The sequence below is a fragment of the Suricata suricatta genome, chromosome 5, assembly GCF_006229205.1.
Source record: "Suricata suricatta isolate VVHF042 chromosome 5, meerkat_22Aug2017_6uvM2_HiC, whole genome shotgun sequence".
NCBI lineage: Eukaryota > Metazoa > Chordata > Mammalia > Carnivora > Herpestidae > Suricata > Suricata suricatta.
In genome coordinates, this window is record NC_043704.1 from 105,722,523 (window position 1) to 105,745,368 (window position 22,846).

At 37.4% G+C, this 22,846-nt stretch overlaps 1 protein-coding gene across 4 annotated transcripts; it reads left to right on the forward strand.

Annotated features, from left to right (window-relative positions):
* Positions 1-7,356: 7,356 nt before the first annotated feature.
* Positions 7,357-19,589, forward strand: CCNL1 (cyclin L1). 4 transcript variants are annotated; one of them, XM_029939991.1, is made up of 11 exons: positions 7,367-7,762; positions 8,062-8,136; positions 8,588-8,697; positions 14,219-14,339; positions 15,418-15,482; positions 17,215-17,314; positions 17,425-17,529; positions 17,621-17,762; positions 18,006-18,117; positions 18,227-18,325; positions 19,043-19,589. In XM_029939991.1, exons 1-11 carry the CDS (start codon positions 7,460-7,462, stop codon positions 19,389-19,391), a joined length of 1,581 nt encoding a protein of 526 aa, XP_029795851.1. In that variant the 5' UTR covers positions 7,367-7,459; the 3' UTR covers positions 19,392-19,589. The 4 variants fall into 4 exon arrangements, with proteins under 4 accessions (XP_029795854.1, XP_029795853.1, XP_029795852.1 ...); XM_029939992.1 differs by lacking the exons at positions 18,006-18,117; positions 18,227-18,325; positions 19,043-19,589 and having other exon boundaries at positions 7,358-7,762; positions 17,425-17,528; positions 17,619-17,714; XM_029939994.1 differs by lacking the exons at positions 17,425-17,529; positions 17,621-17,762; positions 18,006-18,117; positions 18,227-18,325; positions 19,043-19,589 and adding an exon at positions 15,722-15,735 and having other exon boundaries at positions 7,357-7,762; positions 17,215-17,308.
* Positions 19,590-22,846: the final 3,257 nt, after the last annotated feature.

Sequence of the window (22,846 nt, forward strand, 5' to 3'; positions counted from 1 at the left end):
CGAATGCCCATGTAGCCCTTAAAATCCAGATCACATATCATCTTTTTGCCACCTTCTTTGTTTGCTTGTCCAAAAAATTACCCCATCCTCAGAACCACTTCTCTCCTGTGTCTATTATCAGACCAAATTAGAATTTTTTTTGAAACAGTTGCAATTATATGAGAAATGAGTGTTTAGTATTGTAAAAATTAAAAGAATATCAAAGAATGACCCATGGGCTGGCACCAAACTCTGAATTGTTTATTATGAGTAATCAATGAGATACAGAAATTCAGAATGTCTAGAAATTGTTATGGCAATTTGACAAAGTAACTTTACATCTCTTAAATCTAATAACAATTCAGATTTGCATTTTCTTTATTTTAAAAAATTCATTTAACTAGTAATTCATCGTGTATATGTATAGTTAACTTCATATAAAAAGGATCATACTACACATATTGTGCTGTATACATGTTCACTTTTTAATATTTACTTAATAATATCTCAAAGATCATTTCATTAAAAAAAAAGAATTAGCCAAAATTATCACACTTGTATACAAACTCCTTGAAGGCAGAATCTATCTTATTTATCACCATATCCCCAATACTTAGAATAAAGCCTTGTACTTATCTGTCAACAAATAAGAATTTAAAAACGAGGGGCACCTGCGTGGCTCAGTCAGTTAAGCATCTGACTTCAGCTCAGGTCATGATTTCATGGTTCCTGAGTTCAAGCCCCACACTGGGCTCTGTACTGACAGCCCGGAGCCTGGAGCCTGCTTTGGACTCTATGACTCCCTCTCACTCTGTCCCTGTCCCACTCATGCTGTCTAGCCTTCAAAAACAAAAAACAAACATTAAAAAATAATTTAAAAACAGTGAATAAATGAATGAGTGAATGAATACAAACTGTTCACAGCTGGCAGGCAAAAAGTCTCTGGGGCCAGGATTATAGGCATTACATTAGGTAAATAATTTGCATTTCCAAGGACTGGGAAATGAACTAATGTATAACCATTTCACCTAACAAACAGTAATCTGTGGTAGGTGTTATTAGTATCATTTTATTGTTGAGAAAACTTAATTTAAATTATTTTCTAAATAATTTCAGCAAATTAAGTATTTTGCCAAAAGTCGCATAACTATTAAATAACGGGATTTTCCACCCCCAATAAGTTAACTCCAGAGCCTCCAATACTCTAACCACCCGGCTCTACTTCCTCATACTGAAACTAATAAAAGACATAAAATCCTCTAATGTGCTTTAAAGTCTTGCTGTTCAGTACAGCTCTTGGAGGAGCAGTTTCAGCATCACTCAGGAGTCTTTATTAGGATTAGGGTTTTTAAGAGCCCATCCAGGTGGAGCATCTTAAAGTTTGAGAAGCATTTCTTAAACACCAGGAAATAGCTAATCTTACTACACTGGTTTTCTATAACTGCTATAAAGAATTACAACAAACCTAGTGGCTTAAAGCAACAAAAAATTTTTATCTGTAGGTCAGAAATCCTAATTTCCCTTGGCCAAATTCCAGGTGTTGGCAGGGTCACAGTCCCTTGATATAGTCTATTTGGAAGTGATAACAAGCTTATTACTCTTGAATAGGTGACTAAAACCTAGACTAGCTGGCCAATTTCTGACATTAAATACCATAAAGAATGAATCCATCCAAGGATACGCTGCACCGAATTATTTGCAATTAGCAAATACTAACAAGTAGTTACATTTGCAGCCTCCTCATTGGACCTTAGTTTCCTTGTGTGAAAAAGATATCAGACTATTAACATTAGTCTAAGCTCCAGAAGCAAACCTTGATTTTGTTGGCTTAACAGTTCAGTTTATCTAACTGGCATGAACCTTAACTCTTCATCATACATGACCAATTTCTGGACATACCTCCAAAAACTCCCAAAGCCTCTGTCTGCATCAAACACCAAACTACTCTACTGTATTGCTTTCTGTGAGCTCCCATCCCCATACCATAAATCTGGTGAAAACAATGCCAACAGGCAGGCATTCTGTTCTGTAGCTCATGCCTATACAGAGCAGAGCTTGTGGCCTAGTTAAGCAGCCCACTACAAGAAGGACACAAAAGAGAGCAGAAGTGGAAACATGGCTGTGCTGCAAAGTGAACAGGGCAAATGGGGACCTCTATTTGGGAGCAGAGTAGCTGACTATTAGGGAAATGGCTATGGTGGTGGGACAGACACTTGAGGATGGAACTGGCTGTTGGATGGAAAGGAAAAGGCAAAACCAGGTTTCCTATGCAAGCCACAAGAACACAGTTCAGTTCCACAAGTTCTGATTGTCTACCATAGGCACAGTATCTGCCAGGCTCTGTGGACAAAGCAAAATAAATGCAAATATGGTTCCATTTTTAAAGAGTCAAGACACACTCATGAAATGACCAAGTAACAATGTTTAACAGTATAAAATCATGTGTCAAAATGATAATAGAGGTCTTAAATGCCAGGAGAGAACCAAAACAAAAGGAAAAGTTAATGAAAGCTAGATTAGGTGGGAAAGACTTCTGGCTAGAGGTAGAAATTCATCTAGATCCCCCCAAAATTGGTAGGATTGGATTAACAGAGAGGAAGAGTAAGAATGTTGTGGGCCTGAGAAAGGAAGGGACGGGCGAGCTGGTAATCTGATAAGGAATGAGTGACAAAGTAAGTTCATGTACAAAGCCTCAACAGCCAAAAGATGTTTGATACCTTTTATTTCCAAAGTTTTTATTTGAGAAAGTGAGATGAGCAAACTGATATTTCAAAGATTAGAGATTTCCCGGGTTGAATGAGGAAAGTGTGAGAATGAAAGAGAACATTTAGAGAGTTACTATAATGGTCCAGGCATGAGGTAACAGTAGCTACGTTAGGACAGACAGAACAGGCAGATTCAAGAACAAGTTCTTTCCCTGAAAGAAGGAACAGGGCTAGTTAACTAAAATAAAGAAGAAATAAGAACCAAAGAGTAGTCTCAGTTCAAGATGTTTGGATGACCAGAGTCGCAAAAGTTTAGACCTGCAAAGGGCTCCAGCTCCAGGTGGATTCCCTCTTGAGAAAACTGGTTGCTTAAAATCTCAGAACTAGTTCTCAGCAGAATGCCCAGTGCTATTATGAGATTTACCAAGAAGTATATGCCTAAGCCTTAATTACATATAAATCAATTTCAGAATAACTATTTAATGATGAGAGCAATGAGACCAGAACGTATATTGTCATACAACGACAAGACTAAAAAGTCATGTAGCCACGTGAATAATTCATGTGTAAAATCAAATATTCTATGATCTCTGCTATAACAGAAACTTGATTAGCAACTTAAGGTTGTAAATTCTTTCTGGTCACATTAGCCATAATGACTTATCCTTTCTCTGCCTACTTTTTGCACTTACTGGTCACCTTAACACTTACCTTTGTGTGTACCATTCCCTTTATGTTTACTTATTAAATAACTTATTTATTAAGAGTAATTATTATTATTAAATAATTTATTTATTCAGAGTGTAGCTTCTTCTGGTGGGGACTTATACTTCATTTGCCCTTAGCCTAAATTACAGTGTTGTTATTAAACTCTGGTGGTCCACTGATGAATAACTGATTGCTTAAGAAATTAATAAATTTTATCAATTATGATTTTAGGATTAAAGAACCTGGAAGTTTAAATAATATGAACAACATGCTCCCTAGAGAGACTACATTGTTTAATGGGATGAGAACTGATCAAAGCATCAAGATTATGATTCTTCAGTACTTATACAAAGGCCACTCATAATTCCATTTGTCTCTTCAGTCATCATATGAAGGCTGCAGGGCTTACAACAATAAAAACTGCAACTTTATCACTGACTTCCTTTTAGACATTGTAAACTCAGGTTCTCCTAGCAGGACCTGTTTGTTCAAAGAATATACTAAAGTACAGACATACCATCCCATTTTTCTTTCGCATGACCAAAACCTCAATCACTTACCTTCCTAATGGTACTCTCACTTGCCTCACTTCCACTAACGCTTTCGAACAATTAGAACATATGCTTTGCTATTCCCAGGTCTGAAACCTTTATAACTCTGAATAGGTGTTAGTTTTTCTACGTTTTAATGCTTATGTTTTAAAAGTAGGTAAATGGAAAAACAAGCTTTCTTCAAGATAACTTAGAACTAATATAACAATTTTCTAAACTATGATTTATCTAGAATTTGACCCTAAAAAGGATAATCATAATTTTTTAAAACTCCTATCCTAGGACAAACTTGTGGAGCAGAACCACTAGACCCACTGCTTTCCATCCTCTGAAATAGTCATGGATTTTTTAAAATTAAAAAGTAACATCAGTTTGATGAATTAATGCTAAGCAATACAACATTGGTCTACCTCCTGTACCACCTTTTTTAAAGCTAAAGGGATGAACAGTGAAAATACTCATTTCTACTGGATGTAACTTGGGGATACAGTCAGAGGGAGTGGAAATAGACCCAAGTGTGGAATAATCTGGGTGTTTCTGCTCTTCTGGAAATGAATCTGAGACACAGGAAGGAGGTATGGAAGAGAGAGGTCTACTGGGATAAGATATCAGGAATATAGAAAGGAACCCCTTTTCCTCTCATAACTCCCTCCTATGCTTGTGAGTTTTTAAAAATCATGGATCTAGAGAGTAAAAATATATTGTAAAATATATCAAGACATCACCAAGTCAGTTTATTGGAGAGGCATGTTGGAAGACCCTCTAAAGAGGAAAACTTGTCCATTAAGAAATAGCTTAAAAATAAGTTAAATTATATAACTCTCAAGTCATTACAAGTGCAGGTGGTGACTTCATTGAAACTTAATGTTTCAATGAATCATATTACCAATTAGCCTTTTTTTTGTGGGAGGCGGATGCAAGATGGCGCCTTGGCATCCTGCCCGAGCACACGGGGAGGTATGGCCCGCCGGCCTTTGGTATTCCCGCCCCCCGGCCAGATACCGCGATAAATAAGCGACCAATGCAAGACCATGGAATGGGTCAGCCCTGCCGTTGCCAGCCAATCATGAGCGGCCGCGTAGCCTGGACGGCATGTATATATGGGAGAGCAAGCAGCGGGAAAGGAGAAGAAGGAAAGAAGTGGACAATAAAACTCTCTGCAACGAATCTCGGTGTCATGCGTCTTTCCAACTGCTGGCGGTCTGGGCGGCGACATTTTTTAAAGTTTGAAATAATTGAAAACTTTACAAGTTGCAAAAATAGCAAAGTTCTCATGTATCATTGATGCAAACTTCTGCAACACTATCTTACATAACCAGAGTAAGTTATCAGAACCAGAAAAAACAGCCTATCATTAAGTAATTCTTAAAGATTTAAAAGTTTATTAATAGTATTTTTAAATGACTTCTGAATATTGGCAAGTGAAGTTTTTCCTTGGAAGCAGCCTAGTCAGAAAGGTCAAGGAGGGGTGCCTGTGTGGCTCCTCAGTTAATTAGCTGACTTTGAGAGTTTGTTGTGAGTTCAAGCCCCACATCAGGCTTGCTGCTCTCAGCACGGAACCCACTCTGGATTCTCTGTCCCCCTCTTTATCTGCCCCTCCCCAGCTCCCTCTTAAAAATAAACATTTAAAAAATAAGTCAAGAGCAGAGAGTTTAAGTACTTTAGCCAGGAAGTGAACTATACTCTCTTGGAGTAATATTTCTTAACCCAGGCTGAACATTAGAGGATAGACAAAATCCAAACACTGGATGAGCCCACCTTAAATTGATTACATCCACCTCTGTAGGTATGGCTCAAGCATCAATATGTTTTCAAAACTCATCCCAAAAGATTCTAATTCGCAGTCAGGGTTCAGAACTACTCATGTAAGTGGCAGTGAGAAAGAATGAAATCTGGCCATTTGTAGGAAAGTGGATGGACCCTGAGGGTGTCATGCTGAGCGAAATAAGTCAGGCAGAGAAGGACAGATACCATATGTTTGCACTCCTAGGTCTAACAGGAGAACAGGAGAAACCTAATGGAGGACCAGGGGGAGGGGAAGAGGGAAAGAGTTGGGGAGAGAGAGGGACGCAAAACTTGAGAGACTATTGAATACTGAAATCGAACTGAGGGTTGAAGAGGAAGGGGGAGGGGGGGAAAGAGGTGGTGGTGATGGAGGAGGGCACTTGTGGGGAAGAGCACTGGGTGTTATGTGGAAACCAATTTGACAATAAACTATTAAAAAAAACTACTCCTGTAAGGATTTATTTAATAAAACTGACTTAATGTTTTTTTAAAGATGAGATTTCTGAATATGTTTTGTTTTAATGACATCACTGACAAACACTGAAATGTATTCAAACTTCCTTTGCTCTAAAAACCCAAGTTTCAATGCACTTTTCACAATTAAGCCTTAAACCTGAGCTGTGCAATAAAAAGATAATGGTATCTCTCATCCCTAGCCAACCATGTCAGAAGTTCAAGTGCATGATAAAAACATAGTTGGAATAAACCAAGATCTACTCATTCACTCCCCACTCCAAACTCTAGTAGTTCCTATCAGTATCACTGTTTTTACTTCAAAATGTGAGGAAATTTGGGGAAATTGCTAGCTAAAATCCCAGAAGCAAAAAAAACACAAATCATATTTATTTCTCCCATTCTAATTGTAGTAACCAACATGGATACATTGACCTCTGGACATAATCAAATTATATCTGTAAAGTCCTCCCTCTATTTTTGGAAACTAGGATTTTCCGGATTAAGGGGGCCCAGTCACTGGCTCAGGCCAGAGTTTCAGATGCACAGGCGAAAGCAGCCGCTCTCCTGGTCGTGACAAAGCCTTACTCTTACTTCGATACCACAGGGACTTATATATTCATAGGAGAGCTGTTTGGGGGAACCACTGTAGTTCACGTTAGTGTTTTCTAAAAAATACTATAGGGCAGCCCTCTCCAGCTTCCTTGCGGATCACTTTAAATTACAAATTAGTCCACACACCACATCACAGAAACCGCTCCTACCCGCCAATGAGGGCGAAGGTCGGTCATGGGCTCCGCTTTGTACACGCTGACTCTGTGCCCCGCAAACGCTAAGAGTTAGTAGGGCAAGAGCCGGAAGCAGAGACGCAGGTCACTGACAAATAACCGAAATCGCGCAGAGATTCTAGCAAAATTCACCCAACTCTAACTTGGGGATAAAGCTCCTTTACTATTCTCGTGGATGATAATATTAAAAACGCGGCGACTAAGACCTGCTTTAGCTAGAGACGACCTCCTGGACCACTCCGGGTCATCAGGTGACAAGGAAGGCGCTCCTCCCGGCGGCTGGGGCTCCTAGGGCGGCACAGGCCTAGACGAGGCCAGAGGGACTAGTTGGCGCGCAGCAGCCGGGCGTGGTGACGTCAGGGCGGAAGCGCACGCTGCGTGAGGCGGCCCAGAATCCGGCGATCACGGGAATATCCGTCGCGCCGAGGACGCTGGTTAGTCTCGCTCCGGGTTCCGGCTGCGTTGGGCGTGCGTGCAGCTCGCTAAGACTATGGCGTCCGGGCCTCACCCGACCGCGACCGCTGCCCCTGCCGCCTCGTCGGCCGCCCCGAGCGCGGGCGGCTCTAGCTCCGGGACGACGACCACGACCACGACGACGACAGGAGGGATCCTGATCGGCGACCGCCTTTACTCGGAAGTTTCGCTCACCATCGACCACTCGCTGATTCCGGAGGAGCGGCTCTCCCCTACCCCGTCCATGCAGGACGGGCTCGACCTGCCCAGCGAGACTGACTTGCGCATCCTGGGCTGCGAGCTCATTCAAGCCGCCGGTATTCTCCTCCGGTTGCCGCAGGTCAGTGCTTCGGCCCCGGCCTGGCCGAGCGCGCCTCTCCCCGCTTGTCCCTTCCGCTACATCCCGGTATCACCGTGTCTCGACAGAGTAGGGATGCCTCCTCGGGGTCTCCAGCCATGGGTCCCAGCCGGGTTCCGGGCGTGTCGAGGGCCAGAGGGCGCCGAGGCGGAGGGAGGACCCGGCCTCGAGCAGTTCCCGGCGGGAGGGGGAGGGGGAGGGAGCGGCGGCACAAAATGGCGGCGGCTCCTGGTGCGGGCCCGCCTGACCCCTGCGCTTCCGTTCTTCTCTCTTGTCTGCAGGTGGCGATGGCAACGGGGCAGGTGTTGTTTCATCGTTTTTTCTACTCCAAGTCTTTCGTCAAACACAGTTTCGAGGTAAGCATTGCGGGGGCGGGTGAAAAGGGATTTCTTCGTCCGGAAACGGGGAGGGGGGGTAGTGTCTCCACCCAGCTTTGCTAAAAAGGGAGTGGTTAGTTTAGGCCTTTGTACCTAGGTCTCACCCACCGAGTAGACTTTTGTAAGGTGTTTTAAAACTATAAAGCTTATCTTGAACCCAGGTACTCTCTTACCAAAAACCAGAATTTTCAACCAAATTCAATTAAGATTAATTAAGGATAAAATACAAAGCATAGTACTAGCCTATCTTGTAAGCCTATGGCATAGAAATGTCCATCGTACTCTTATTTCCCCAAAAGTTGTCCCCGTTATGTTTTGACATTTCTTCCATGAGAATAAGTTGGTTAGACTTTGAAAGGGGCACTTTTTCCTAACCATTTGACAGTGTTGTAATCTAACAAACTTTTTATTGGATTATGGGTTCTTTCAGATTGTTGCCATGGCTTGTATTAATCTTGCATCAAAAATTGAAGAAGCACCTAGAAGAATAAGAGATGTGATTAATGTATTTCACCACCTACGCCAGTTAAGAGGAAAAAGGTAAGATTGGCATTATTGAACACTGTTTCTTGCTGCTACTGTATTGTGCACCAATCATCAAAACATTCTTTCCTCTCAAAACTGATGCAAAGGAAAACCAGCTTTAATTTAGGTGTTAAAATTCACATAGGAGCTAACTACTCCTTAAAGTTAATTTGAAGAAAAACCCAATTAACCAGCTATCTAAAGTTTGTAGAGGCAGTTGCATTTATGGACAATCCTAACAGTGCTGTGAAGCCAGTCCTGTGGTTTAAGATTAAACAAGAAAGGGAATACGTTTGGCTCAAGTGTGAGTGTACTCTGTAAGTTATTTTCCTCCCTCCCCTCTTGGAAGACTGAAGGCTGGAAGTGTAAACACTGCAGTTCAAGTTAATATTGTGGCAAAGTTTTGTGTAGATCATGTTTTTCTACTCGAAGTCCCAGTTAATTCTTTATCAATTGAGGTTGGCTTTTGTTAGAATACTTCTCAACATTGAACTACGATATATCGCATAATACCGGATCTGAAAGGACTGCAGGATAAAGGTTGAAGTTTGAAGTCAAAGGGATTACACAGGTATTTTGTTTTGGTCAGATACAGTTATCAGTGAGTGGGGTAGAGAAATAACTATTGGGTTACATTTAGATTAGATAAGGACCATTTTATGTAATCTTGTAAGAAGAATATAGAAACCAAATAGTGTCTTGCAGATTTGTGGCTACATGACAAAACTGTGGATCTATGTGTTCATGTGAGGCAGTGCCAAAAAGTTTTAGTTGCAGGCTTCCTGCATCTAGAGGTGACTTCTAGTACATCCTGCAAAAGGATATACTGGGCGTAGATTAGTTCTTGTGTTCACTTCTTAAGAAATTGTGGTGATGATGGATAAACATGTACTGAGTTTGAAAGGAAGTTAGTTTTAAAAGGATTTTAAGTTGTTCCGGGTTGGGTGTCAGTGCCAAATTAGTATCCTACATGAGTGGTCTTTATCGGCTGAATCTGTAAGTTGTCAGTATTGGAACTATCCAGAGACAAATAGTAAAGTAACCTTTAGTTAGAAAGTCTGAGACATTGCTACCCAGATAGTTTTCACAGCATTTTTTCAGTTTTCTTACATTCTTTTTTCCACCATATTTTCTCATTTACCCTAACCATGTCCAGAGATAGACTAATATTTTATTTTAAAATATCCTTTAGCTTCTTGGTGAGGAATTCCTGGAAATTGGGCAAGATTTCAAATTGGTATTTAGTGTGGTCTGTGTTAAAATTTGCTTTCAGATATTTAGGGGATTCTTCTAGGTGTTTAAAACAAAATGACAGTAATTAAAACGCTTTTTATCCTTAGAGGATTCTGTGTTTGCCTAAAGGAGTTTCTGTCTGTATTCTTTGAACCATTGAGCCAACTACTGTATTGTCACTTAACAATGATTATCTACTTTGAACTTTTTCTGTGAGACTTAGAGTATTCTTTCTTGCTGTCAGAGTAGGTCTTCTTAACTATACAAACTTTGGAATTTAAAACATCTCATCTGACTGTTACGTTTGATGTAATAGTGTGTTTTTGGTCATTATTATGGAGAAATTTGTCTCAATCTTACAAGTCTGATTATAGCATGAAATTTAAAAGGAGTTGTTAATTGCATGGAAGCCTTTTTTTTTTAAGCAGGATGTAAAAGTGTTTCTATGCATATTACAAGTTTACTCAGACACGTAACTTGTATATGTTATTAACTTCAACTCTTTTTTCCCTTGCAACCGACTATACAGCGACCAGCTACATTTACCAAAGCCTGGGTGATGTGGAGTGGTACATAGAGATGAAGCTGTCGTCATGGCAACAGTGAGTGAAGTATCGAAAATCCCCAAGGAGAAGCCAGTGCTCTGAGAATAGGTCACTGGAATCGGGGACTAACAGGTTGGCCACTGGTGAACCATTTAGAAAAACTCCTGTTTCTTGTTATAAGCTTTTGTCTTTGCTGTCCAAGTTATTAGAAACTATAGCTTGGTGTATTTTTATCTAGAGTAATGATGCCATTAGAAAGTACTATCACTATTCCATTTTAGTTAAATAGTATATCACTTTAATGATGCTGTTTTAATCTGGTTTATGCATCAGTTGTAGTCTCATCTTGGTAATGACAGAGGAGGCATCATATTTGTAGCCTTTAGGTCATTGTTTTTCAGTCCTGCTGACACATTAGACTCACCAGAGGAGCTTTTAGAAAGTATCAGTGCCCAGGCCCTGTCCTGGATTATTTCCCACCCCCCCTTCAACTTTTCTGTGGTTTCATAATTGCCATCTAAGCTCAGAATAAATGGCTGAATTGAAGGAGAAAATTGCTTTTTCATTAATTTCCTGATTTGTTTTTGAGAGGCAGCACATATTTCCAGACAATTAAGCATTTTCTGTAATTTTAAGGAGCCCACATATATACCTGAAGGCTTGCCTAAAGATAAATCCTCAGACTGTTGCAACCATTCATTGGTGAATATGGTATATTTTCAGCAGGTATATAGATCATAGATAAGAATAAGTGATCTTGTCATTTAGTCCAACTTCCCTCAGTTTATTTTGGTGGTTCTACTATATTGGTAGTGGCCTTCAGTTGGCTTAAACACTGCTAGAGGAGGAATGTTCCCTTGGAGTATGCATTACACATTTTTGTATATTGAACAACAATCTGGCTCCTTATACACTAAATCTCATTTTAGCGTAGTCTCTTGAAGAGCTAAGTCCAAATTTTCTAGGTACTTGTACCACATGAGTGAGATTAACCATGTTTGGATCTCCTATTCCAATTTTTTTTTAAGTTGTATTTCAACTAAATCATACTAAAGGAAAAATTGTTACTCTAAAACAAACTTTCAGTGACCAAAGTCCAAGTTTCCTATTAAGACTAAAATTTGAAAATTGTTCTCCATGTAAATTTAATTTGAAGTCTGATAAAAAAGCAAGGGAGGTAAAGTTAGGTTTAGTTTACTGATAATGAAAATTTTTTCTGAATAGATTTTTTTTAAAGAGAGATTTAAGAATGTCCCCTCCTGAAACTTAATGGAAAGGAAAGCATGTCTAATTAAAAATGAATAAATTCCTAGCAAGCCTCAATTCAATTTCATGTGCTTGCTGCCATACACAGTGCTAATTAATACATTGTTCATGTAACTAAGCAAACCATCTGCTTAGACTGTTTCCTTTAACCTTTTCTTACTGCTGACTTTGGGGGACATATTTTTCTCTTTCTGATGCAAAATAATCTTTTTAAGGTAGTTGTAAATTACATGCTGAAGTCTTTCTGGATTTAAAACCAATGCTTAACAAAATGAAAGTATTAGTATATATCTACAAAGTTAACTTTCAGAACCACCAAGAGAAGCCCTAAACAAGAAGTTGAGTCTATAGTTGAATTAACAGTAAATAATGGGTTTGGTTTCTTTAATTGGTTTTGGTGGTGTTGGGACTTTGACACACACAAAAAGGGAAAGTAAAGACTGTGGCTGAATAGATTGGAAGTAACAATTCATTTAATTCAATTAATGAGTAAGCCTGATTTGGGGATCAGATAGTAGCCATTATTAAGTGAGACGAGCATTTAGTTGATTAATTGCAGGAAAAATGAATTTTAACACAATTTGAAGGCAACTGTTAATGCAAGCTTATTAGTAAGAAGGGTAGATAAATTTGATCAACATAAAACGGGAATGAGACAAAACTACTTTTATAAATTTATTTTTAGGATTTTAATGGTATAGTTTACAGTCTGGACTGTAGGGGGTAAAGAGTTAGTGGCAGACAACTATAAATAACATTGGGGATATTCTACCTCCTGTACCTGTTGAAGGAGGGCCATCAGAAAACTGAGGTGTGGAATTGACTTTTTTCCAAAATTCTTGTAATAGTGATAAAACCTGAAAAATTACAAACTTTAAGATTTTTGGGTTACACTTTCATGTGTACATTGATTGCTCTGAAGTTAATATTTTTCTTGAAAAGCAATTGTAGCCTATTGTCCTGATAAAATAGATTCATTATTATATTTTTATGTTAGAAATGCATCCCCTGTCCAGTTGGTGGCCTCATTCCTCACACTTCTCATTAGCTGTAATAGTTGAATGGAGTGAAGGCCATTTTCAGCATTGCTAATTTAAGTAAGCTAGTTTCCATCTTGTCCGATTTGCCAAATTCTTCTGGCTTAGTTTAATTTGATAAAAATCATCTACCATAAATTATTTGTGATAGTCTAGTAAGCATTCTAGTTGGTGTAATTATAGATGGGATGAAGGAAGGAAAAGAAAATGAAAGAAGATGTTTAGATAATATGTCTCTGCAGGGCTAGTTAATGTAGCTCATTTCAGATGGTTTTCTAATATTGAAGTGGATGTATTTAAAATGTAAGCTTACATTTTTCTGGATTTGTATACATGATAAAATGAGTTGTGAGTTGTAATATTCAGAATGACCATCTTTTAAAACCAGATGTGTTCTGCCCAGAGCAAAAACTCTTGAATCTTTTTGCTGAAAATGAATTCAGTATGGGGAAAAATTTTAAATGTTCTCCCCATATATATACCATATAATCATGTCTTAATGAAAATGTATTTCTTGTTGGATCTAAAAACATCAAACAATGGACAGTAGGAAATGAAAGCCCACAAGTACTTCTTCGTAAGAAATCAGTTTTGAATATAAGATTTAAGTCAGTCTTTTGATTGAATATGCTATTTCCTAAGCATTGAACCACTAAAATATAGCTTTCTGTATTGTAACTTTTGAAGCTTTCAAAATTTACTCTGTCACAGAGACCTTGAGTGTTCCGATTCCCTCATTATGGTCTTCCCTTCTTCTCTTTTACATTGCATTCTAAAGAGTATTGCCTAATAACTACAACTCAGACCAAATTTAAGCCTGGTTTTTATTGATTGCTTCTAGTTTTGAACAGAGGTAGATTCTTAGAAAAATTTGTTTAAGCAAATCGTCCATTTAGGGGAATCTGGATTAGCTACCTACCATTTTTCTCCCTTTTTACTTTGACCATAAATTAGTCGAGAGTTGATAGTTCAGAAAACACACTGAATCATTATAATCCTATGAAGTCTTTATAGCAAATATTTCCAAGAGCACATTAGTTCTGTCATTGGAAAAAGTCTGTGGAGACTATGACGTTTGTGATGATAAACCAAGCAATCATTTAAGTTTGTCTCTCTCTAGGGGCGCCTGGGTGGCTCAGTCGGTTAAGTTTGTCTCTCTCTCTATATATACACACACATACACCTAAAATATTAAAAAACAAAGGATACATATAAGTATTAGAATGAATTTTTCACTACAGGGTTGAGTTAGTTTCTATAGAAACTTAGTTTAGAAAGTGTATGTTTAATTAGCATAACTTGGACAGCACAAGATTAATGCTTTAACTGGTTTGCAGGAGTTTAAAAAGCTGGTTTCTGTTGCCAATAGTTGGTTGGAAGGGAAAATGGAGATGCCACAAATAAAATTTTTTGGATGTGCAAAACAGTTTTGATTTTATTTCTTACAAACTATAGGACTCCAAGCCCCCTGATCCTTGATCAGAACTACATTAACACCAAAAATCAAGTTATCAAGGCAGAGAGGAGGGTGCTAAAGGAGTTGGGATTTTGTGTTCATGTCAAGCATCCCCATAAGGTGAGTTGTAGAGTGCAGAAATTACATTCGTAAGTATTAGGGTTTTTCTAAAACTGCATCTTACATGAATTTATATAATGGTTATTTTTGAGAGTTAACCTTGGTTTTAAAAAGCATCCTTCAGGTTATTGAAATTTATCAGGAAAAAAGGAGTCAAAAAGACTTGGGTTCAAATCTCCACCCTTCATCGTGTGGTTATAGATAAGTTCTTTTTGCCTCTGGTTAACCCAGTTTCCCTGCTGAGAGAACAGATTGATATACCTTTTAACAAAGAGGAAATGATAATACAGATGCAAAAGTACCTGGAATGCTGTCAAACTGTAAAGTGTTCAAAGCATTGTGGCTGCTCACTGTTAACTCAAAGTTTATTTCTCCAATATCTCTTGGCTTACATATGATCATCATAATAGCACATTGGTTACCATATGGGTGCTCTGGGGATAGTGCCATCTGTGATAGAAGTCCGTCTTTGCATCTTTGCCATTGGCTCTTGGACTTGGCAAATATCCCTGTTCCTCAGATTCCACACTTTCAAGATTGTAAAATTGGAATGATAAATGATAAATAAAACTCCAGGAAGATTTGACCTGAACTGTAGTGAAACCATTGATAATGTAGTCTTTATCACGCTTTAGTGTGATAAGCTTCACTGGGGAAAGACAGTGTTTGATTACTTAACTGTCATACCACTGTATTACCTAATGTGATCATATGCATTGTAATGTTAAAACCATACAGTCTGTGGGATTTCTGGGCATGTAGAATTGTGCCCTGGTAAATTAAGTGAAATAATCTCCTACCACAGTACCTATCATAGTAAAGTGTTTATGGAGAAAGTTGGTATTGTTTTTAATTGATTTTTCTCATTTTTCCTGTGCAATTTTGGATCATACTTCAAATTTTTATGGAATTTAGTGGCAGAATAACCCACACTGACTGTCCTGTGTGTTATAGGTTGGTCTAATTATCTATGCAGTTGTTGAAGAGATAAAACTTGCACCTAACATTTCAATTACTTATATTCTTAAACTCTGAACCACTGATTTGCTAAATTGAGTTTTTTTCCCTTGTCCTTCAGATCATTGTTATGTATTTACAAGTCTTAGAATGTGAACGTAATCAAACCCTGGTTCAAACTGCCTGGTAAGTTGCTTTTTTACATTTCTTTCCTAGCCAGGAAAACAGAAGCAGAAATAAAGTAAGTTTCATTTTCCCTTTCCAAAATAATGAGAGGAGTTTGTTTTGGTGCTTTTTGTTTTTTTTGTTTTTTAACCAAAAGGTAAATAATGCTTATTTCTGCTTCCTGTTTTCTTGGCTTGACTAATTGCTTTCAATGGAGAACTCAATTTAACTTTGTTCTTTTTTCTACTCTTTAATTAAAGGGTAGTCCATGATGGTAAGTCATAGAACTCTGCCCTCTGCACTTCAGCCCATGACCTCAGGATGGCCTGATTGGCTGCCCTGCTCTCCAGCCAATCCAGTGCAAGCTCTCATCCGAGATTCACTGAAGTGGTCCATATCCATCTGGCAGCATCTTCTAGTTCTGTCGGGGTGTCAAAAGGATTTGTATATTTGCTTCTAGAAGTAACTATTCAACGTGCCTGTGTATATGATGTATACCTGTAACTATCAAAATGAATAGTTCATTTTTGATAGATTTGTTGTCCAGCCATTATGAATTAAATGATTTTTTTTGTTAGGAGTTTGACTTAGATTTCTATTTTTAGTATGTATAGCAATGGATGCTACCAAAGGAAAGTAAAATTTGCAGCTTGAAATGGGCAGCATTCCTATTCTGGATGAATTATAGCTGCTGGACTATTGAGGCAATACTAAAAGAAGTACATTTTTAAGAGATGTTAATATTACCATAAGTACTGTAGAACTTGGACTTTTGACATGAAGATGTTTGACTTAGAAGGCTAGCTTATTTTAAGATAAAGCCAGGAATTTGGTCCAGCTACAACTACTTTCTTAAGACTGTTGATGTGCAGGACTTACTTAATTTTCATGTTCTGGACTTAATGACTGCTGTGCTTCTTTAGGACTTAGTAAATATTAGTAATATTAGATAAGTCTAATCGCTTTTATAAAATGCATGACATTTTTAATATATGCTCGATAGAACATTTAAGCAATTTTCATGGGTAAGGATTTTTAAGAAATAGTCTAACCTTTTTAAAATAGTTTAACCTTTTAAAACAATTTGTGAAATTTCTTTAATACTTTAGGGATATTGTGGGGAGGGTTCACTAATAAAGTCCAGCACTTTATTAACTGAAGTAGTTTATTGCTTTTGTTTGTACTTAGTCACCAAAAAAAGGTATGTAAACAAGCCTGTTTTGTATGTTTATTGCTCTTCACTTCCCTAGATTTTCTGCAGTAGCTTAGTTTTCTTAATACAACTTGGTGGGTGCTTACTGAAAATGCCTTTTTACCCCTGTCACAGTATTTTGAGTTTTTGAAAGAACTTGGTTGACACTGCTTTTCATTGTGGATAAAGGAGAGATGGTCAATAATTAATGGCTTGAAGTACTGTTGGAGTGGTTTATCATTTCTGAAACTAGTTATGTGAAAATAGACTTTGAAAGCATTGCTTTTCTTAGAAATAAAAACTATAGAAGTTCTATTTGGAATGATATGGAATTATTTTTAAAGGACTTCAGTCATATATAGGAAAGCTGAAGAATGGTGCTAGTGTTAAATTCTTATCTCTTACTGATTTTTCAGTTAAGAATTGTTGTATGCTAGAATATGAGGATATGAATATAAGAGAAGAAAAAAGAATAAAGTAGATTGAGTCTCCAATTTTATGTAAGCCTCAGTAAGGACTGGTTTGTTTCTGTACAAAGCTTATGGTTGAAATATTTTTCAGGAATTATATGAATGACAGTCTTCGAACCAATGTATTTGTTCGATTCCAGCCAGAGACTATAGCATGTGCTTGCATCTACCTTGCAGCTAGAGCTCTTCAGGTGGGTGTATATATATGTAGCCTGTTGTGTTCTATAGGATAAATCACAAGAGTTACCAGTTCTAATAAAAACTGACATTTGTCCTAAACCATTCTGTTTTTATGGTTTAGATTCCATTACCAACTCGTCCCCATTGGTTTCTTCTTTTTGGTACTACTGAAGAGGAGATCCAGGAAATTTGCATAGAAACGCTTAGGCTTTATACCAGAAAAAAGGTAGCTGTTAACTCATGTTAATACTTTTTAAGTGCTAAGAGTTTAATAAACTACTATAAGGGAGAATACTAACTTCATTTTCTTCCATCAGCCAAACTATGAATTGTTGGAAAAAGAAGTAGAGAAAAGAAAAGTAGCCTTACAAGAAGCCAAATTAAAAGCAAAGGGGTTGAATCCAGATGGAACTCCAGCCCTTTCAACCCTTGGTGGATTTTCCCCAGCCTCTAAACCATGTAAGATATACTCAAAATGATTTGGGCACTGAAGGTGTATAGTTATTAGAAAGCTTTAGCGTAAACAGTGGCATAGAAACAATGATGTTAGGAAGCAAGGAACTGTTACTGTTTTCTCTCATGATAGTCAACTCAAGACAAATACTCGAAAGCATGATACACTTTTGAGTTTCATTTAGAAATAACTTTTTGTCTGTCTGTTAAACACAATATATAACATGTCTTTGTGTTGCTGTTTTTAAGCATCACCAAGAGAAGTGAAAACTGAAGAGAAGTCCCCAATCTCTGTTAATGTGAAGACAGTTAAGAAAGAACCTGAGGACAGACAACAGGCTTCCAAAAGCCCTTATAATGGGTGAGTATATTTGAGTTAGAAAACTGGTCTAAGGAGTCTTTTATATGTTTAATTTCTAACACACTAAACATGTATCTAAAATAATGTTTTTCTTTTTTTTTTTTTTAAGTGTAAGAAAAGACAGCAAGAGAAGCAGAAATAGCAGGAGTGCAAGTCGATCAAGGTCCAGAACACGATCACGTTCTAGATCACATACTCCAAGAAGACAGTAAGTAAATATTCTCATAGAGAAAGCAATCTTATTTGGAGTAAGGTTCCTGAGTTTTAAGAAAATTGAACATAGATGTTTTCACAGTTAGGCTAGATTTAGTCACTTAACATGCTAAATTATGAGAAGTGAGTTTGGAAATATGCTGTGGCTATATGTACCTTTTTTGTTTGTGGTAGTGCAGCTTAAGAACATTTTATTCTGGTTTTGCCCATTTTTTGAACAAGTGTAGGGCTGGCCACAAAGTGCTATAAAAGTCTCTGATATATGATATCCTATTTATAACGTGAAAACAATCTTTGTTAAAGTTCAGTTCAAAAATATTAGTATTTTATTAACGTAATCGGTAATCAGGTTGACCAGAGCCAAAGAATTTTCCCTAGTTAGCTTGGTAATTAAAACGCTAGCTGCTTATGTCTGTTTAGTGGCTCTTGTGAACATGTGTGAGATACTTCATGAAAAGCATAGCTATCTAGGACACTTAGTAAATATTACTGATTACTCGTCTCTTTGGAATATAGACCTATGGTACACTTTAAGATTTGTCTAATACAGGCTGGAAGGGAGCTAGTGAGGTGGGTAAATTTGATGAAAGTTTTTTGTTTGGCCTGAACTGCTACAAGTCAATAATTTTGATTTGAACCTATTAAAAGCACCACCAAAATAATCTGTTCCCAGCAGAAACTGAATCTAAACCTCAATTTTTTATTATCTAAGTTATAATAATAGGCGGAGCCGATCTGGAACATACAGCTCAAGATCAAGAAGCAGGTCCCGCAGTCACAGTGAAAGCCCAAGACGGCATCATAATCATGGTTCTCCTCACCTTAAGGTCAAGCATACAAGAGAGGATTTAAAGAGTTCAAATAGACACGGTCATAAAAGGAAAAAATCTCGTTCTCGATCTCAGAGCAAGTCTCGGGATCACTCAGATGCTGCCAAGAAACACAGGCATGAAAGGGGACATCATAGGGACAGGCGTGAAAGATCTCGCTCCTTTGAGAGGTCCCATAAAGGCAAGCACCATGGTGGCAGTCGCTCAGGACATGGCAGGCACAGGCGCTGACTTTCTTCCTTTGAGCCTGCATCAGTTCCTGGTTTTGCCTATCTACAGTGTGATGTACGGACTCATAATCAAAACATTTAATGGAAATTGATTAGGATTTGATTTCTTAAAGCCTTCTAGGTCTCTAGAAACACTGAGGACATTTTCTTTGGGAAAAAAAAACCTATGTTTTTTGTTTTTTTTTTTTAAGTTTTTGTGTTTTGTTTTTTTGTTTGTTTCTTGGGGTTTTTTGTTTTTTTTGGTTTTTGTTTTTTCTTTGGGTTTTTTTTTTGTTTTGTTTTGTTTTTGTTTTTGTTTTTTTTTTTGCACATTAAAATGCCCTAGCAGTATCTAATTGAAAACCATGGTCAGGTTCAACTGTACTTATTATAGTTGTGTATTGTTTATTGCTATAAGAACTGGAGGTGAGTTCTGTAAAAAATGTATCTTATTTTTATACAGATAAAAACTGCAGACACTGTCTATTTAAGTGGTTATTTGTTTAAATGATGGTGAATACTTTCTTAACACTGGTTTGTCTGCATGTGTAAAGATTTTTACAAGGAAATAAAATACAAATCTTGTTTTTCTAAACTGCTTCAAATATCTTATTTAAATAAATTATTAAACAGCAAAATTTTAATAGTAAAGTGCCTGTACTGATTTTCTGACATATCTTTTCTCCATTAGCTATATAGTTCAAGATTCTTAAATGCAGTTCTTACCTGCATTGAGAGCTATTTTAAAAGTCTTTGTATATATGGATAAAACAAATAGGAGTTGTGCAACAAGGTAATATTAAATGTTACATGGTAGCATTAAACCAGTCTTCAAATTGAAACCTATTTGCACATATATACTACTTAACTTTCTGGTACATTTAAGTGAGCCGTCCTCTAGAATGAATCAAAACCTTGAACATAATGGTAAACCAGACCCAACTATTGAACATTAAAGGTTTTCTTTAATTTAGATATTAGTGAAGATTTTTATCTAGGCTTAGAGGATTGAGTGATAAAATCAGGCTCCCCAGACTTGGCTAGCTGACGAAACTAAAATCTGACCATAAAGTAAATGAAGTTTTATTTAAAAAGCCAGAAGCCCTGTATTGAAATGAACACCTTTTTAAGTTATTCACACTGACAGTTATCAATTTGTAAGTGAATTTAGAAACCTTAGAAGGCCATATATAATTATTTTACAGTTATAGTAAATTTTCCATTAATTTTAACACACCTTGATACTTGATTATCCGGCCACTATACTGGACTCCAAATATTTTTTGTTTCAAAAACTCAAATATACCCAGAAAGATAGGAAGATGTACTGCCACTAAGGATGTTAAAAAAAAATACAGCTTCTCAAGATAATTCCAAAGAAACATGTTGACCAGTGGTGAGCAGTGGGGTTGAACAAGGAAAGCCAAACAAGGCAACTACACTGCAGGAGAGAAGCTCATCTGGATTTTAAAATGTTGGGTGTGCTACATTTAAATCAGTTATAATTCTAAGTAATAATGCCATTCTTTGATTTTGTAATACATACTGCTGAGCTATACAACTTAAGAGCCTAAACTACATCTAAACAGGAAACCATTTATTTACAAGACAGGCACTGAAGAGAGGCAGAGGCAAAAGTCAGTACAGGCCCTGTTTTACAAATTAATCTTAAATTCTTACAAGTTTTTAAATTTTTACCTACCTTACCCTTGTTTGGAAAACACCCTGGGTGAGGCTTGTGAGGATGGGAGACGCGGAGAGCACCTGCAGGTGGGTGAGAGCTGTATGTTAGAGGTGGCTTTGCCAGGGTGTCTTTCCACGCATCCCCTTTGTTTTGTGCTATTCCTACATCAGTTTTCCCGGTTTTTTGTCAAGAAGTTGACCGCTTTATGCTGCTCTATCTGAATTTAAAAACTTCTTTGAAATACACCAACTTCTGAACTTTTATTAAGGGGAATTACAAATAGTATAATACCCATCTCTTAGATCCAAAAATAATAGTCAATTCATGGCCAGCCTACCTTGTTCATACCTATGAACTGACTATTCTACTTCCCACCCTTATTTGGAAGAAAATCTCAGACAATTGATTTCATCCCCAACTATTTCAGACTAAAAAGTAAGGACTTAAACATAACCAAAATACTTTTGTTATACCTAAAAAACAAAACAATGCCATTCAGTATCCCGATTTTCCTTACTATCTCTAAGGATTTGTTTTTATAATTGGGATATTTGAGCAAGGTTCATCTATTTTATGTTGGTTTTTAATCACACTCTCTCCCATCCCCTGCAATTTAAAAACATTGGGTCATTTGTGTTACAGAAATTTTCATATTCTGGGTTTATTCATTGTAACCCAGTGGAATCACTGGACATATTTTTGTTTCCTGTAATGTAAACTTTGTATATCTCAAGACTTGGCCAGATTCAGATTGGATTACTAGTGTGAAATTTGGAAGTCTGGGAACCCAGGCTGTGTGCTATTCTAAACTGTTACTAGACTGCTGCCTCATCCACTAGGCATTCCTTTCAGTTCTCAACTCTTCATCCATTAGTGCTTGTACCTTTGAGGACTCTGTTTCATTTCCTGGGCATATGTTCTCTCATTATCCTGGGTTTCCCACTATGGCTGTAAGTCTTAATACAGGTAAGTTGTTAACGATTTGTCCTAATGATCCTGATTCTTAATACAAGTCCTTTCATGTTATGGAATGTTAATATTTGTTATGATTGTATCTTAAGCCTAAAGGAAGACCAGTGAAATTCTTAATCACCTTCCCATTTTAAAATAGTGATCACCAAAAGGATTGCCTTTTTACCAAGGTTCTAACTTTGCTTCATACCTTTAAATACTGTCAGTGTTACCATCAGTTATTAATAGCATTATTAATGCCCACAACCTGAATCAAAAGCTGTATTTAAAAATTTAAAGGTAGCTCGCATGAAAGTTTCCAAAACCAAGATAATTTCATAATAATAATCATGGTCCTAAGAGCCATTTCTTAACATGGGCTGTAACAGATAACTGTGAAGGTTTTTTTTGCTAAAAGACCAGATTTTTTCTAAGATTCATGTTAAAATCACAGGCAAAGTGGGAGCCTCGTTTAGCTAGAGAGAGTGTGCATGGGGTTTGATAAGAAAAACCATCACTTCCCCCACTGGGAGAATTGGAAACGGAGCAGCACTCATTGTGTGGGTCCTGATCCCCTCATGTTCTCTAGAGTAGCTTGACTTTGTAACCATTTCAACTTTGCCCATTTCTCAAATGAAAGGAACACTGACTTGCATATCATCTCTGAATTCAAGGTCTTCCTCTACTAAGAGTACTTGGCAAATTATTTAACCTCTTGTTGGCCCTTGCCCTTATAGCATTTTGTTACAGTATATGTGTTTAAGCAACTTTTTAAGTTCTATTTTTAGCCTTTGCAATACAAATAATTAGTATTAGAAAGCATCCAACTATTTAGAAGAGTT

What these genes read in the sequence shown, in the direction of transcription:
- CCNL1 (XM_029939991.1), top strand. Translation starts at nt 7,460, where the DNA reads ATGGCGTCCGGGCCTCACCCGACCGCGACCGCTGCCCCTGCCGCCTCG. An exon ending in TTCTCCTCCGGTTGCCGCAG is followed by an intron (nt 7,763 to 8,061) that starts GTCAGTGCTTCG and finishes TCTTGTCTGCAG; the next exon opens with GTGGCGATGGCAACGGGGCA. An exon ending in CGCCAGTTAAGAGGAAAAAG is followed by an intron (nt 8,698 to 14,218) that starts GTAAGATTGGCA and finishes TACAAACTATAG; the next exon opens with GACTCCAAGCCCCCTGATCC.